This window comes from Schistocerca americana, chromosome X, assembly GCF_021461395.2.
Source record: "Schistocerca americana isolate TAMUIC-IGC-003095 chromosome X, iqSchAmer2.1, whole genome shotgun sequence".
NCBI lineage: Eukaryota > Metazoa > Arthropoda > Insecta > Orthoptera > Acrididae > Schistocerca > Schistocerca americana.
This window is the reverse complement of record NC_060130.1, coordinates 770,176,639-770,195,503: the sequence shown is the minus strand read 5'-3', so window position 1 is coordinate 770,195,503 and position 18,865 is coordinate 770,176,639. Positions and strand designations below refer to the sequence as shown.

The window sequence follows — 18,865 nt, the reverse complement described above, 5'->3', positions numbered from 1 at the left end:
GGAATAGTATAGTGGAAAGATGAGGAGTAATATAGTTGGAGACAATGGACTGGAAAAGACCAATGAAAGGAGTGGAAACCTAATAGGTTTAAGTAACATCAACAGGTAGCATCTGAAGAAGGCAACGAGTTACATGGCCGAAATATTGTGCCAGAGCGACACAAACATCCGGCAGTAGACCCGATTATTCCACATGTCAAGATCTCGCCGGGAAAGCCTGAAGAGTTACATCAGAAGACTCTACGGGGAGGAGATGTACCTTAATATTAAGAAGCTGGATAAGCTTCGACAGAGGAAGGGGAGGATGCTGAGTTCTCTGTTTCCTTCTGAGATGCCGAGAGGGGAATGTAGTTCCTATCTTCGCCAGGTTGAAGCATCATGTCAACACCAGAACGGCGAACGGAATGGAACACCGTGCCAGCCTCGCACTGGTAAGAGAAAGAGTGCGTGACATGCACCACTGCCTAGATGTAATGTCCAGGGAGTTGCTGTATCTCCACCTTTCCATAGCAGCTACCCTGACCCGAGAAGACTGGGACCAGGTTGATGGTGCCTCTTGGTCCTTGGCTGAATGCACCATGAGAAAATCAACAGCATGTCAACAGGCCAAGTTTGAGCGCCTTAATAAGAAGGTACGACAGGATGGGTACGCACGGACTGTGGTCAACCTGAGCAACAAACAGCTCGATGAGGCCACCTCGAAAGCACTCAGCAAGGGCCTCAACTTTGCAGTGACTCCCAGAAGCATACCTGTTGCAGCCTTCATCAGTTCAGTTGAGCAGGTCGTCCACACACTACCTTCCAACGTGTCTGAAGAGATCCGCAGGGAGACCTGCAGGGCACTCACCAGGACGTAGACCCCCAAATCCAACATCTCACATCTCGAGCGAGGAGAGGGTGGCCCTCAGGCAGCTATGGGAGGATGACAGTGTTGTAGTTCTGCCAGCTGATAAGGGTAACTCCACGGTCATCTTAAACAAGTTGGAGTATGATAGGAAGGTGCAACAACTTCTGGAAGACACTGCTTACAAACCACTAGATGGCGACCCCACTGACAAGGTGGACAAGACGACCCGGAAGTTGCTGAAGGAGACAGGTCTACCTGAACAGGTCATCAAGAAGCTTCATCCCAAAGCACCTGTACCACCCAGACCCTACGGACTTCCCAAGGTCCACAAGGAGGGGGTCCCTCTTCGACCTATTGTCAGTAACATCGGTGCAGCGACATACCCCACTGCACAATACCTGCAGAAGATATTGGCACCATATGTGGGCAAATATGCACACCACATTCGGAACTCTGAGGACTTCCTACAACCGCTAAGGCAGCTACACACCGTGGACTCTGACATCATGGTCAGTTTCGATGTGGTGTCGTTCTTCACATGAGTGCCACTCACCGATTCACTCAAGACCATTGGAGAGAAGTTCGATGGTGCCCTGCTCTACCTGTTCAAGCATGTACTGACCTCAACATATTTTCTTTACGGGGGTCAATTTTATGAGCAAATGGAAGGAGTGGCAATGGGCAGCCCTTTATCACCAGTGGTAGCCAACCTTTTCATGGAAAGGTACGAAGAGGAGGCACTTGCATCAGCCACTTACCAACCCAAGTGCTTTCTTAGGTATGTCTATGACACTTTTGTCACTTGGCCCCACGGCAGGGAGAAGCTAGATGACTTTTTGGAACATTTAAATTCATGCCACCCAAGTATAAAATTTACTATGGATCTAGAGAAGGATGGACAGCTCCCATTCTTGGATGTCCTGGTCAAGAGAAAGGCAGATGGCACTCTGGGGCACAGTGTGTATCGTAAGCCCACCCACACTGACTTACACCTTCAAGCCAATAGCTGCCACCACCCCGCACAGAAAAACAGTGTCTTGAAAACATTAGTTCACAGGGCTTGGGCTCTGTCAGATATGGAAAGTCTGGCCACAGAGATAGAACATCTACAGCTGGTGTTCAGCAGAAATGGATACTCCTCCACAGACATCCAAAGGGCACTTCGTGCTACCAGCCAACCACAGAGTACAGAAGAGGAGCCAGAGGAGGCGAAGAAGGTGGCATACCTGCCATATGCTGGACCTATTTCTGCGAAGATCAGCAGAATTCTCTCAAAATACGATATAAAGAGTATCTTCTGCCCACCCTCCAAAATTGGGACAATGCTAGGGAGTGTGAAGGACAACCTGGGGCTACGTAAACCAGGCATTTACAACTTCCCGTGCCAGTGTGGAAAATCATACATTGGCCAGACAACCAGGACAATGGACGTCAGGTGCAAAGAACACCAGAGGCACACCAGACTCGGACAGGCAACCAAATCTGCCACAGCAGAGCACTGTCTGGAGCTCGGTCACTCGATGGACTATAACAACACCAAAATTGTGACACAGACTCCAAGATTTTGGGACAGTGTCATAAAGGAGGCCATCGAGATGAAGGTCACAGAAAACCTAAAAACCGAGACAGCGGTTACCAGCTCAGCTCGGCATGGAGTCCGGCTCTGGAGCTTATCAGGGACCAAAGAAAGGAACCAAGAAACTCCTCAAGAAGTAGTAACACCGCAACAGCAGCGGCGCCAGGCGGGTGCGGACCGTGAACGGAATGCCCAACAAACGACGGGCCTCAGACAGCTGCCACAGATGGAGACCAAGTCGGGCGCGGACGTCCGAGGGAGCACCAAGGAAGAGACAACAACTTACAAGCAGCGCCAGGCGGGCGCGGACCGCGAACAGAGCGCCCGACAGGAGATGGGCCTCAGACAGCTACCACAACTGCAGATGGTGGATGAGGCGGGCGCGGACGTCTGTGGGAGCACCAGGGAAGTGGGAGCACCAGGGAAGTGCCAGCACCAGGGAAGTGCCAGCACCTCAGGAGCAGCGCCTAGTGGGCGCAGACCACGAACGGAACGCCAAACACGGGTCCGGCCCCAGACGGCTGCCACGACCACAGACGGTGGACGAGCCGGGCGCGGACATCCGTGGGAGCACCAGGGAAGGGCCAAAACCTCAGGAGCAGCACCAGGCGGGCGCGGCCCGCAAACAGAACACCCGACACAAGACAGGACTCAAGACAGCTGCCACGGATGGCGACCAAGTCGGGCGCGGACGTCCAAGGGAGCACCGGGGAAGAGACAACACATTACAGGCAGCACCAGGTGGGTGCGGATGGCAGAGAGAGCACCCAGCGCCCTCTGGGCATAAACACTGGACAAGATCCTCCAATACGGCAGTCTCAGGTAGCACCTGAAGAAGGCAACGAGTTAAGTGGCCGAAATATAGTGCCAGAGCGACACAAACATCCAGCAGTAGACCCAATTATTCCACATGTCAACATCGACAAAGATTATACACATTAAATGCTCCAGGTGATACTGCTAAATATAAAATAAACTTTGTCATTATCACAGATTCAAAGACAAACATGGCAAAAACCTTTCCAGGTGCTGATGCTGACATGGAACATAATTTACTTGTAGCAGATATTATGACAAGATTAAAGCATATTAAAAAAGACTACTGATAAAGAAATGGGATGTTGAGAAACAAAAATGTTAACTTTTAAGAAAGAGTATACCGTACGTCAAAAATAAATAGGAACATGTAAGGAAACCTGCAGAAGTCACTGAAGAGTGAAACATCATTAGAAATACATATTGGAAGGAACAGAGATAGATACTAGAGAGGAGAAAAGAGCAAGAACTAAGAAAGAGTGGATAACAGTGAGTATGCTGCATATAATGGATAAGTGCAAGAACTGTTAAGATGACAATTTAGAAAAGCAGCAGGCAGTACAGAAAACTGAACAATGAAGTAAGAAAGTGAACTGAGTAGGCTACAGAAGACTGGATGGGGAAACACTAGAGGAAATAGAAGAATAAGAAAGGAAAGTAAACTGGAAGGAATGTAGAAAACAGTAAAATACTTACCAAGAAGATAAGTAAGGAAAAAAGGCAAACAAGGAATGTTAAATAAACATAGGAAGAAGACAGTATGCACAGAAGGGGATAAGGAAGTTTGGATTAATTATGTGGCGGAGTTACATGGCGTGCAGGCTGATTACACAATACTGGTTTTGGAAGATGAATGGAAACAAAATGAAGGAGACCGTGGTCCTAAGATATTGAAACTGGAATTAGAGACAGAAATTCAGAAGGTCTGAGAAAACAAAGAATTGGGCTGTGAACAATACCATCTGAGGAAATGAAGTGTTTGGTCCAACTTCAATAACCAGATAGACTGAGGTAGTAAACAGAATTTAGGAATTTGGCATAGAGACATACTTAAGATCGTTCTAGTACATTTATCTAAAAATGTGTAATGCAAAACAATGCAAGTAAGGGCTATAGGACAACTAATTTTATCAGTCACGTTACAAAGCCTATAAAAAGAGTTATACTGAGGAGAACTGAAAACAAAATTGAGAAAAATATTGTGGAAGACCAGACTGGGTTCAGAAAAGATAAACGAAGAAGAGATGTTATAGGCTGTCTGAGAATGATTGGAGAATGAATAATGGAAATCAACCAGGAGGTGTGTATCTGGCTCATCGAGTGGGAAGAGGCTTTCAATAGAGTAATTGGAGAATTATGCTGAGAGTTTTAAAAGATGTCCCTGGTAAGATAGAAAGTTAATAAAGGAGATGTATAGAAAGCAAAAAGTAACAGAGACAGAAGAGACAAGCACTGCAAGGATCCTCACTAACACCAATGCTATTCAATATACATATATGGAGAAAATTGAGTTAAGTCCACAGAGGAGACAAAAAGCATTGTAGTTGGAGGAGAAATGATAAATGTTATAAAATACGTGTCTAATCAAGCAGTACTGGCAGAATCAGAAAAGAAGCCACAGAAGAAGTTGAAGAGTATTCCTAGAAGTGGCAAGGAAGATGAAATGAGGATAAATAAAGGAAAGACAAAGTGATGACAATAAGCAAGAAGGGAGCTCCAGTTAACATATTCCTAGACAGAAAAAAGATAGAACAAGTAAAATCCTGGGAAGTTTAATGACATGCAATGGAAGCCGTACAGAAGAAATGAGGAGGAGGATACCTATGGGAAAGAGAACATCTAAAACATGAAACACTATCATCATCTAAAAGAATTCCAGTGTAGCTGAGAAAAAGATTTGCTAGATATTATGTCTGTATCGCAGTGATATACAGCAGTGAATCACGTACAGTTAAAAAGAAATAGGAAAGATACTGAAAAAGTTTTGAAATGTTGCCACGGAGAAGAACGCTGAAAGTGAAGTGGACCGACGGACTTAAGAATGAAGAAGTAATGAAGAAAACATGGAATGGAAGAAGATTATCAGAAGTGATCAAAAAAGAGAGAAAATTCTTGGCTGGAGCATGTACTGCTTAGGAATTGTGTGCTACAAAGACTTAAAGAGGGAAAAAAATGGAAGAATTGGGAGGAAGAGGTTGGAAGAGAATCAGCCTAATGTTTGACATCAGAAGAGGATGAACACACAAACAGTTGAAGGAAGATGCTCAAAACAGGACACGATGATGAGTCTCCAGTTGATTGGTTGGTTTGTTGGGGGAAGCAGACCAGACAGCGAGGTCATTGGTTCTCATCAGATTAGGGAACGACGGGGAAGGAAGTCGGCCGTGCCCTTTGAAAGGAACCATCCCGGCATTTGCCTGGAGCGATTTAGGGAAATCACGGAAAACCTAAATCAGGATGGCCGGACGCGGAATTGAACCGTCGTCCTCCCGAATGCGAGTCCAGTGTCTAACCACTGCACCACCTCGCTTGGTGTCTCCAGTTGAGAACTGCTGTGAGATTGATACAAAGAAGAAGAAGAAGAAGAAGACCATGTCCAAGCGCAGCAGAGCCGTATTAAGGGTGTTCTAGGTTGTAACAAGGTGGAATAGCCACGGGTGGAGAGTAGAAGTGGACGAAGATCATGCACTTTCCTCCATCACTGGTCTGCAAACTGAAGAGTGAACAGGTGTTTCCCCACTCCTCTACCCCACATCATCACAAGAAGCAATTGCAGGGTGTTTCAAAAAGTTATACTAATCCTCCACAGCACGCCTTATGAATCACTGGTGGTGCATTGTGCCAACAAGTCTGGTGATGTTCATGCCTAATTTGTCATAGCAAGGAGAAGAAGTGCAGCTTCAAGTCTCTTTGTACTAGGAGAATCTCCTATTTTCCAAAAAAGGGTAAGATGATGACATTGTTGAATGTGTGCATTTCAAAGAGGAAGTAGATGAAGGTGAAGCACCGAAACCCGTTACAATCCTAGATTGTAATGCAACTAAATCAGATGTAGACACAGTGGACAAATTAGGCAGGACCTACATTACAACCTTTATGACAAGAAAATGAGCCATTGTAATTTTTTTTACATTATTTTGTACATTAGTGTCCTCAACAGCTTCATAATTTGGTTGTACTTAAATCATGATTGGGAGAAAGGAACCAACTACGAAAGAAGAATTTCTTCTCGGTCAGGGAACATCTCTAGTACAGAAAACAGAAGTTAGTAGGGTGTTCCAACTCCCTTTAAATACCTCCACCCTCAGCCCCTAAGCCTTCTTACACCCCCAGAACGCAATTTATCTCTTGATATGGTTCTAATGCACTTAGAAATGGTTCACATTTTAACATTTGTTCTTAATCCATTTTGTTTAACAGTAAACAGTATTTTTTTATAACATTAAAACACTATTTTTAGTAATCTGCAGTTTTTCCATCCCAGCCAATGTAGTAACCATTAGCCCTAGAGAAACAACTGTATAGGATCTTTTTTTTAATTTTGAACTGGAACACGCTTTCACTAGAAGCACCAGTTCTCAAGAAAAATGAAAACAAGTAACCTTTATTCCCCCCACCCACCTGCCCAATCATACTCCACCAGTGAAGATTTTCAGTGTGTGTTCATGACACTCCCTCCAATCACTGTAAAAATATTTGCAACTATATCATTTTTGCCACTATTTGGTCTTCATTACTTGGGCTATAGTATAGGGAAGTGGGAAAGGAAACTGGCTGTATCTCTTTCAAACAGACCGCAATCCGTAATTGATTTATGGAAACTATGGAAAATATACACCTGGGATGCAAATTCCATGCCATAACCATTGTGCTCCAAATATTGACAGATAATTTGTATGTCTTTTCCTTACAAGATTACACATACTCCATAAAAAGTAAATGAAACCTGTTACTGCAAAATCTGTTCAGATCACGGGGGAAAGATTCTAGTAACCATGTATGAAAAGAAGGAGTAGATGATGATTATGATGATGATGTAAGGCATTCAGGGTCTGTCTTTTTGTACCACTGTTTACTTTTTGGCCTTTATTTTCATGATCTGAGACCAAATACCACTAATTCAGCTGAACTACAAAGAAACTCTTTATAATGTTCACCATTGTTTCTTGTAAGAAGGTTGTCAATAATGTATGTTACACCTAATAAAAATAAATACATCTTCCCGAAACACATTTATTTTTCTCTTTGAAATGTTGGGGAAAAAAAGAAAGAAGAGGAAGAAGAAGAATGAGGAGGAAAGGGGGGGGGGGGGGGACCATACTCCATCCTTTCATTTTATAATTTTGTTTCATAACAATTCCACATTATGCCAGTCTCAGACCTATGTATCATATGGAAACAGGAACACTACTGAAAGTTTTAATGTATTCAATACATTCCTTACTTTGGGGAACTGTTGACTAAAAGACAAACAGATGCATGTCCTATTTTAGTCTAAGCTTTGGCTGTATTTCCTGATGACTTTCATTCGCCTGTTGACTTCAGGTGGTTTCAAAGGCATTAAAATGAATGAATATAGTTCCATTTTTACTTTGTAATATGCCTTCCCCATCAAGAGTGGGAGAATTGTTAACACAACACAGGTGAAATATTTTCAAATATGAAAAGTACAATAGCTTTTAATTGCTTTTTATATGTCCAAGTCCTCAATAATCTTAATTTCTGGTACTTGACAACATTGAACAATTAATTTAAAAATAATGTTGCAGCTCATTAGCTATGTGTTTTCCAAAGTTAGTGTCTGAGCTCTTTGAGTACACAATTGTTGATCTGGCATGACTGGTATTATAGTAATTGGCATACGGCAATGCATCAGAGAACCTTTTGGAACACAGCATATAAAATGCATAAATGAAAAATTTTTAACACTGCTGTACAATTGGTATATGAGGCACAAATGAAAGTTTTACTATGAGAAGAATAGTCTGACATCTAATCTCTGACTGAGAAGTACTAAATGATATTTACCAGTGACTGAACATAATGCATGAACACTGCTCCTACATCATGGAGTTGTAGAAAGCAAAATGCTCTCCTTCCTGGTAAGTCTAACCAACCAGTATCACAATAAAATTACCCCAGAGTATGTGTATCTATAATTAAATACAGTATTCACAATACTATAGAAATCCTAAATAGTTTCCCTTTGTAATATATTGTTTCTAATCCCAAATGGAAAAGGTTTTAATAGTTTTATTTAGCACATATTGTTATTGTTATCATCATCATCATCATCATAACAACAATATATTAACATTATGGCAATATCTTTGTGAGTAGGCTCCACCCGAAGGTCAGAAAGGGGAACTACAGAGTAATTATAATTAAAGTTAAACTTTCAAATGGCTGTAGAAATAACACCACTGGTCAGAATGATGTCAAATTGCAAACAGAATGTTATCAGAGAAGGGGGGAAACGTATGGCCGAAGAAAAATAAATAGTTACAAAATTTAGCAATAGATGGCGCTGTAAGCATCACAATTTAATAATGAGCGACTAAAAACGACAAATGAATCATACAACAACGCCTAAGGCGTACGTTTGACATTGAACAAAGTGAACTGTTCAATGTGCATGGGTGCACAGGTGTGATACTGTTAGTTATGTAAGCCCATCCAACACAGCTAGGTCATATCACATTGGATGAGAAAAATCAGTTTTTAATTGTCCTGAGGCCAAAAACCACATAAAGCATTAATCAAAATCAAATTCGATTACTAATTTCCATGTGACTGGTGCAAAACATGTTCAGTATGTCCACTATTTTCTGCAACAAGTTGAAATTGAGAAACAGCGTGTTCCACAACTGATCAAAGTGTTTCCGGGGTCACGTTCAGAATGTGTTGCGCAATGTGTGACTTCAATGCAGCTAAGAATTCAATGCAGCAATCAGAACACTAAACACAACATGTTTCAGATAGCCTCACAGCCAGGAGTCACATGGATTAAGATTAGGTGATCAGGACGACCAGGCTGTAGGGAAATGGTAGCTGATAATTCTAGCATTTCTGAAATGGTGCTTCAGCAACTGCTTAACTGGATTTACAATGTGTGGAGGTGCGCCATCTTGCACAAAAATGATCCCATCCACACATCCACGCTGTTGGAGAGCTGGAATTATGTAGTTGCACAAAAGACACTCATAGAACTTACCAGTGATGGTACAGGTAACAGGACCGGAAGCACCTGTCTCTTCGAAAAAATATGGCCCCATGATAAATGATGCCATAAACCTGCACCACACAGTGACCTTTCAGGATGAATACACACAGGTATTTGGAACACTTTGCTGTCGAGAAGGAAATCAATAATAGAACTGTCCACACCAACCATTTCCTAAATACAAATACGTGGCTTGTGAAAATAGACAAAGCCCAGAACAAATCAGACAGTTATTAAACAGCAGCTTTGCTGTTAAGATCGATTTTCTTCAGTATTTAGGAACTGCAATATGTGACATACCGAAAATATTCATACTTTATCAAGTGCAATGCCTTATTCAGTAGACGAGATTACTTAATTTCTGAAAACAAGTGATTCCATTTCAATGAGACAACTGTTATGCTGTATCAACATAGACAGCATGTGTAACTCTGAAGAGTTTCACCTTCTTCCAGAATATCAAGAGATGTTAACATACAGATGTAGGGACTCATTGTTTAAGACAAATTTATTTTCTGGTTTCATTCAGACAACTAAAATTGAGAATTAACACGAAATGTTTATAAATAATGGACATGTTAGTATGCAACAGGTATAAATCAGTGCGGCTGGTACTCAGATGCTGGGAAATCTATGATAGTCACTGATGGAATAATGTAAGATGAACGGAATGTGCCTTCAACTGAGGGATATTCTTAATTCTGATTGCACACACAAACCTCTCATTAATTACAGACGCTTGTCTGATCCTGTACACCATATTTACTCAATTATGAGGGTTTCTTTCCTCCCCCCCCCCCCCCCCCCCAAATTCGTCAATTGAAAAATATGTGGCTGTCTTATATTCGCTGATTAAAATATTGCTGCAGTGTTCAACGTTTTTACATTGTTTAACAGATTAATATAGGGGCTGTCTTACATTTACAGATGAAGCTTTGGCTATTAATGTTTTGTACAAATTTATTTTGAAGAAATCCAAAGGATGGGGCTTAGCACACAATGATTTCACTTGAATAGTCTCAAGATTTTCCAATACACCGGAACACTCCACACAGTATCAACATTGCTCGAACAATCACGTGACATTTGACACGTGGCACTAGTGCAAGGGATATGCGTGTGGCTTTTCCAATGCCCATATTCGACAGTTCTGTGTATTGACATGTCCTGTCAGATGGAAGTGGGCTTCGTCTGTCCACAAAATCTTCCACGGCCAATCATTGTCCACTTCAATGCGAGCAAGAAATTCTAAAGCAAAGGTGTGCATGGGTGATTTTGAAAGGATAGCAAAGAAGGATTTTACACACAGTACTCACAGGTATTTCCAATGTACGGGCAGTTCTCCGTGCACTACACGTTTGCACACCACCACTCGTCTCCTCCTGCATTGCTGTGGCCACTGCTTTCACTCATGTTGAACCAATTCATTTCCTCCCTCTACCAATGTGCACACCAAAAGAACCCAAATTTTGAATTCATTTTCTCCAGACCCACAGCAGTCATCGGACCAACGACTTTTTCCAAACCCTTCTGTGCCAGTAACTTCTGCAGAGCAACGTGTGCACAGTCATCATTCTTGTAATACAGCTTTACAAGCAGAACGTGATCCTGCACTGAGACAGTCATGGCGCATGTCGCAGATGCGCAAGGAGGAAAAGCCATGTACCCGGCGTGTTTAGACCAACTTTAATGGGTTGTGCGCACGACAGGTGTTTCCATTTACGTATTCTGACACATACAGTGCCATCTATTGATCAATTTTCACACTCTTTTTTTTCTTCTGCCATTCGTTTTCCTCCTCCTCCGATAACATTCCGTTGCAATTTGATATGATTCTGACCACAGGGTGTTATTTCTACAGTGTTTGGAAGTTTAATTTCAATTATAATTACCCTGTATTTTCCCTACAAGGATGTCATTTTCATTACACCAAGCAGCGGAGCTGCATGCCCACAGGAAAAAGAGTTGCTGTAGTTTCCCCCTGCTTCCAGGCATTCACAGATCAACAGGAAAACTTCTGTGAAGTTTGGAAGGTAGGAGACACGAGATACTGGCTGAAGTATAGCTGTAAGGATGGGTTGTGAGTTGTGCTTGGATAGCTCAGTTAGAAGAGCACTTGCCCACAAAAGGCAAAGGTCCCAAATTCGAGTCTTGGTCCAGCACACAGTTTTAATCCGCCAGAAAGTTTCGTATCAGTGGACACTTCTGCCAACATTTATGTCCCAACTATTCTTGTGGTTAGATCAGAACCTCTGTCTACTTTAAATGCAGCAATTAACACCTGTACTTCATCACATTTTCCAAACTAGCAAGCTGCCGTCTCCCCCTGCCCCCCCTCTTGCCCCCCCCCCCCAATCCAAATTATGCACGCAGTTCTTGTCCGATATGGTGATTCTTGTCCAATATGGCGAAAGCCTTCCCAAATGTTACACTCGTAAAATGGATTTGCCCTATCTGCTATACAAACAATTCTCTTGTACCATGAACTGCCATTTCCCAGCTGTTTTCTACATCACTGTCAACAACCAAGAAAGATTTCTCCTCATTCTGTGCCATCTCACTGACTTTAATAGCTCAATCAATACTCCACTGGGATTTAGACTAATTCTTTGTCCTCTAAAGGGATCGGTATTCTGATACAAATCTTTCCTACAGGTTACAAAGTGGTATTCAGTCATCTATCCAATCTCAAATATTCATTCATCCTAAACTATACCTGATATGAGTATCATGCTCCGTAAGTCATACCTCTCTGCCAATAAAACATGCAACCAATGCATACTTCTGTATCCATCTTGTTAACATCAAGTATTACCTACGATTAGTACAGGAACTAGCAAAACAGTCACCTGTCTGCACTGTGGTGAATACCCAGTTGCAAAGCACAGTGGTGTTGACGTAACAGTTGTTTGCAGTAACTACTATATAACTCACACCATACAGTTGTAACAGCCCCATTGCTAAGCTGTCATGCATTTTTTTGTCATTTTATATATGCAGTAATGTAAATGCAGTTCTGGAACACTGAGCACTACCCATCACTCAATTACCAACACGGCCAAAGACTTTTAGTTCCTCAAGTTTAACCTGGGAGATTTTCTGTACTATGAACTAGCCACTACAACAATCTAATGTTCTGCTTAAAAAGTGACAATTTTGTGACACATAGGAGGAAATATCATTAAATTCTGTTAACTTGGAAACTTTTGGGGTATCTAAACAGATTTGCAATAAAAGTTCTTGTACATATAGGGATACCATACACAAACATTTATGGTGCTTTTTAAGTAAAGGTTACATTCAAAGGCAAAAAGCTTGTCCTTCAAAACACATTACTTGATTCTGAACCGAAATATAAATTCTATTTGGTTATGGGAAACTGTTATGATTCACCAAATGGGTTACAAATGAGAAATTTAGTTGCTGTTCACTTATTACAATACTGGTGAAAAATATCACTAATTTTTAATCAGCTTCAGAACACAATTGTGACATTAATATCAAACGAGAATGAAAATTAAATGAGAATTAAAGGTCTAACAAATAAAATATATCACATTAAATTGACTGCAATTGTTATCATAAGAATAAATTACAGGGAAAAATAGTCATAGTGGAGGTGGCACCAACAGATGTCACTAGATAGCGGGAAGAGTAGAAGTTCGAGAACTGGACTGAACCATGACTGCAATCTTTTATTCATATATATTAGTTGCTGTTGTTACATATGACCTGCACCCTGGAAGAGATTGCTGTCCGTGTTTCAATTCTGCTCAAGTACAGCATTACAGAATGGTTGGAGGGAGAACAGTGACATCAGCTTGGCTGAGAACTTCACTGAGTGCAAGTAGGAGTGGTGAGTGGGCAGCAAATTTTGTTCTGCTGCTAATCGTGGTTATATGTTTCTGCAGAAGATCACAAAAGTCTAAATTGGGGCCAGTTGCACAGTAATGTATGCTCAACAGCAATGCTGTCAATGCCTACCGTGAGGTATGACGCGAACAACGGGGTGTGTCAGCTGCTGGTTCTACATAGCCAATGAGAGAGCAGTGGGCAGACGATATATTTGGAAGCAAGAGACATTGTAACATTCTCATATCAGTATAGAAGAGAAATCCGCTGTGTGTTCAGAGCAAAATAACTGTTTTCTCAAGTTCCGCCATAACGATGACCTCAGAAACTGCAACATATTCTTGGAGATATACCCAAATATTTGGACCAACAAAGATATAAGTTTCACAGCTGTCTTGTTATGATTATAATGATGATGATTAAAAATACAGATACCACACAACTGTCTTAATTATTGTAAAAAAGGTAGTGAAAATATAAATTAATGTAAACAATTTCTTTTTGTTTATTTTATTTCTCCCTGTGCTATCAAAATGATGACAATGAATAAATGGCGCAAGTGTAGAACAGATGAAATGTTATCTTTTTAGGTAGATACCTTATATCAATAAAAGTTTGGAATTTTGACCAACAGAATATGTTAAGAAATAAATTTTTCCTCAAAGAGCCACATAAAACAAAAAAAGTGGGAGGAAACTGGGGGGAGGGGGGGGGGGTCTCATGTTCAGGTAAATACAGTACTGTATGTTCTAAAAACTGTTTTGAAGACGACATGTTACTTCCATACATTAAGTAGTGCACAAGCTGGACACAATGGACCAAGGTGTTGTATCTGTACCCTACGTAATACGTATATATCCAGAACATACAACATGTAATGATGTGTCGACAGAAGTGCCGACACAGTGTGGTTTGAGGAGACCGAAATGCACGCTATAAGCTCACGCAGGATGGCGTGAGGTATCGTTCTTGATGAGACATGCTTCATACGATAACTATCAATTGCTATGGCGCCTTGCTAGGTCGTAGCCATTGACTTAGCTGAAGGCTATTCTAACTATCTCTCGGCAAATGAGAGAAAGGCTTCGTCAGTGTAGTCGCTAGCAAAGTCGTCCGTACAACTGGGGCGAGTGCTCGTCCGTATCACGAGACCTGCCGTGTGGTGGCGCTCGGTCTGCGATCACTGACAGTGGCGACACGCGGGTCCGACATGTACTAATGGACCGCGGCGATTTAAAGCTACCACCTAGCAAGTGTGGTGTCTGGCAGTGACACCACATGTAAAATGGCTCCATTACATACAAAAAATTTCTATTTTTAGTTAAGTTTAGTGAAACTGAATTATTTTTCACATAATGACCATAATTCCACTTACCTACGGGAACACTGCCGAGCTTCACTGTCTGCATCATACATTCCTTTCCTCAGAGCTTGTTGCAGGTTTGCAACCTGTTTTTCAAGTGTGTGAGCGGGCCAAAGACGAAGAATTAATTCAAGAAACTCACAACATGCTCGTCGGATTTCCCTAGATTTTGATTCCATATTTGATATTATCGCTGGTATCAGTCTCTGCGAGTGAGTGTACCTTATGAGAAAGCGTACTGTTACTAGGCCAGCAGTTGCTATTACCTGTGAATGAATAAATGAAATATAATTGTTAGGTACTCAGAAAATAATAAAATGGATGCTTAGGAACACTCTAGTGAGAAGAAGACTTCTTTGTAAGTTCTACTGATGAGTACATGCTGTCTCCCCTTGCAATTTCATACTATCAGCACAGATTTAATTTTTAATAAAGTATCCAGTCCCGCCCTATTGTTATCCAACATTATAGGCTGTTAATATCTTCTATCAAAATCTCAACCCTTACTCAATGTGTACTTTTAATGCTACGATTTGTAGTAACTGTACTAAAAAGATGAGTTACAAATGTCTTTTTTGGAAATAGCTCTTCCATAGTTACATTGTTTATTTTGACAGCAATAGTTTCAAGCCCACTAGCCATTATTTAGCACTCATGCACATTGCCGCCAGACTAGCTGCCATCGTACTGTTCAGCACATGCCCACGCACCCGTGCGCCCCCCCCCCCCCCCCCCCCCCCCCGGCACGCGTGCACACACACACACACACACACACACACACACACACACACACACACACACAGAGAGAGAGAGAGAGTGAGGGAGGGAGGGAGGGAGGGAGGGGGGTGGGGACTGATGAGTCTCTTAAGTAATATGATTAAAGCTTGTCTGGCTTCAATGAGCACGAACACTTAACAACAGGGTTGCAGCCTTCAAACTAGTAGTTACGAAATAACATCAATTTCAATAAGGCAGTAGCTTTGATAAACATTAAGGTGAGTTTGGGAAAGATAGGAAACAAGGATGGGTCACAAAGAATCCAGTTTAAGAGAGACTATAAGGACCATGCACTAACCAACTGCATCATTGGGACATGGACTGGCCAGTTTTTATCACCCTCCCCCCACCCTTCCACATTTCTGTAAATCATTTGACTATTACTTCAACTCTCATCCTAAAAGAAAGCTAAAACATAGTCTTTCCACAAAAGTATTGTGTGTATTTCTATTAATACGACTAGGTGCAGCATCTCTTGAAGATTACAACTGGTCATAATTATTTCTGTAATTTATTTTTTAATATACTGGATTAAAAACGAAGCAACTTCTCTAAACCGCATATTCCAAAAACACACAACTGGAAACAACAACATCATCCATAATGTTACAAATTCTTACACAACACTACATTACATTACTGCTACAAATATAAACGATACACACTAAACAAAGTTTCATTTACCATCATTTAACATTGCCTCCAAATAAAAAAGGTAACAATACAACAAATATATTATGAAATCATAGTGATGTGACTGACAGCCTTCTCTTACTGATTTCTCCTTTTGTTGTGAGAAATCTACTACTATATGGACAGAAGGCGAGCATGGTAAATCATTCTCCTTATGTGAATCACATGGAATGATTCATGTGATATCACATACTGATACCACCCAAGGGTGTCGCGAAGTTGGCAACAGAATTGCAAATTTCCGTTAGACGCCGACAGTGGTCACGCAAAATCTGGTGGACCCAATGGTGTGCACCCACTGAGATCATGCCGCCAGCAACTCTGCACCACTTGTGACCTCTGCTGCCACAAAATATGACAGGTGGCAGCAGCCACTGAACCCACTTGCTCTTGGAGCCTCATTGTTATGACACCATCAATCATTTTGAGTACAGTGAGCCTCATCCTAGTTGTTTTTGTATGAGATGGACCTCTTAATTCTTGCTGCCTTATTTGTAATGAGTCTATGTACACTTGGAGAAATACAAGTTAAGTAAATCTTCTGATTACTGTGTTAACTTTTTTGCTAATCATTTATGTTCCTGTCCAGCTTTCCTATGATGACAGTTGCCGTAACACACTGTAGTCCACATCTCCTTACCATTATGTATGAACTTGTGCACAACAATACAAAATCAGAAAAGGTATGGGGCATGGGTACTAATTGTCATCACTGATATTTAATTTGTAAACTGAAGCTGCTAGTAAGGAAGCAAAGGACCATCTCAGCATACAAGTTGTTTGTCAGGGGGGGGGGATCAGCTCCTTTGGGTTTTCGGGACAGCTATAATATCCACACAAACAAAATCAAAACTACTTGGACATACTAGGTAGCTAAATGTTAAACACAGGAAATTCCAAAGAAGAAGTTGGTTTATGAAATTTCTACTCATTGTACATCCTTTTCTTATTATACTTGTCAAGAATCTTAATATTTAAATAGTTATCCACATGAGGCCAACATACCTTGGCTGAATTTGGAATCAGATTAATTAGATTGCCAAGAATAATTTCTGCAAAGTGGTCAAACTTCGAGCCTAGGTGTTGAGACATAAAAGCTATTGTGCAGCACGCTTCTCTCACAACCTGTGACCTGTAACATTCAGAATGATGTTATAGTAAGATATCATTTCTAACACATAATTAAAGCATTTGCAGGATCTCAAACCTGTAGTAGCAATGTTTAAATATTGAAATGTGTGATATATTTCTACCGACATGTAATAACAGACTGTGTATTGTACCAAAAACACATTGGTATAACAAACTAGGACTGCAGAGTCTGTGACATAATTCCTAAATACATGCGAAGGATTGAGTTCCTCTTGACACAAATGGCGACTTGTACACCAAAAAAATTTCTGAATCTATGCAGAACACAGACTGTACAGATACTTAACAGTTCCTATCTTGTTAATAAAAATTCATGAAATTTAGAAAACTGTAACTGCCTTTTTTTACTATGACCTCTTTCTCTGACATTCCCTGAAGCAGGCCAAATACAATGTACAGGTTTCAAACAATACCAGTCCATATTATCATGCCAGTAATGCTACTGCACATTCGCACAAGTAAGGAAGCCATGCAATTAACACATTTACCTTAGCACTTATATTTTAAAATATTGAAGGAAGAGAATACTTAAATAAATCAATTATGTGCAATTTTTAATAATAATAATAATAATAATAATAATAATAACTGTCTTCATGTAACTCATTTAAGTCATTTCTATTTAAAATTAAATTACTAGAAAGAATGTGCTGAACACATGTTGATTAACTATAAATCTGTCATTTCTCACCCATCAGCACCTGGGTATAATCATGACATACAGGATATACAATTTGTCAATTTTACCGGGTATGCTATTTGTTAATTTTACCGGATCTACTATTTGTCAATTTTGCATGCACAATACATCTACAATCCATTTCAGTGCATAAGGAACTATACATCTTAGATCCATTCTTCTAATTTCTAATAGTGTTCTTATTTCATCTCACTTGGTTTTCATGCAGTGCATAAACCGAGAGAGTGCACTCTAATGTGTCAACTACCAAGGCCTAGCTCTAATTTCTTCATTTTCTTGAAACAAATAGATGCTGACGTCCTTCAGAGATTTTAGTATGCTTTAACCAAAACACTTCCCTAGTACTTATTAGGAACATTGTCTCCAAAATGCCAATTTTATCAACATTATTATTATTTCATCTTTTTTTTTCTTTTTTTTCATTCAAGCCCATACGGAGACATGTCGGATGGCACCTAAGAGCCGGCGCTCAGCAGATGCTACCAAGTGGCAGCTGCACCAGATGCAAAAATCATCAACATACAATGCCAAGCAGAGGCCCAACAGAGATTACAAGTGCATTGATGGCTATGAGGAAGAGTGTGACGCTTAGCACAGAACCCTGTGGGATAACATTCTCCAGACTGTGAGGGGCACTGTGTAAAGTGCCAACTCGAACTCTGAAGAGCTGGTGAGATAAAAATTCACGGATAAAAATCAGAAGGGGCCCACGGAAGCCACAGTCATGGAGGGTAACTAAAATGTGATGGCACCAAGCCATGTTGTATGCCTTATATAAGCCAAAGTAACAGCGACAAGGTGCTGGGGGTTAGTAAAAGCCTGTCGGATGGTTCTTTCCAATCTGAGTAAATGGTCAGTTGGAGATC

At 41.0% G+C, this 18,865-nt stretch overlaps 1 protein-coding gene across 8 annotated transcripts in view; it reads right to left on the bottom strand.

Annotated features, from left to right (window-relative positions):
* Positions 1-18,865, bottom strand: part of LOC124554970 (CLIP-associating protein 1-A) — a 250,544-nt gene that overhangs the window by 130,658 nt on the left and 101,021 nt on the right. For all 8 annotated transcript variants that reach the window (XM_047128704.1, XM_047128701.1, XM_047128703.1 and 5 more), the window contains 2 exons: positions 17,153-17,279; positions 14,690-14,943 (listed from right to left, as the gene is read on the bottom strand). In XM_047128704.1, the coding sequence (XP_046984660.1) occupies positions 14,690-14,943; positions 17,153-17,279 (381 nt within the window). The remainder of the gene's footprint in view (positions 1-14,689; positions 14,944-17,152; positions 17,280-18,865) is intronic.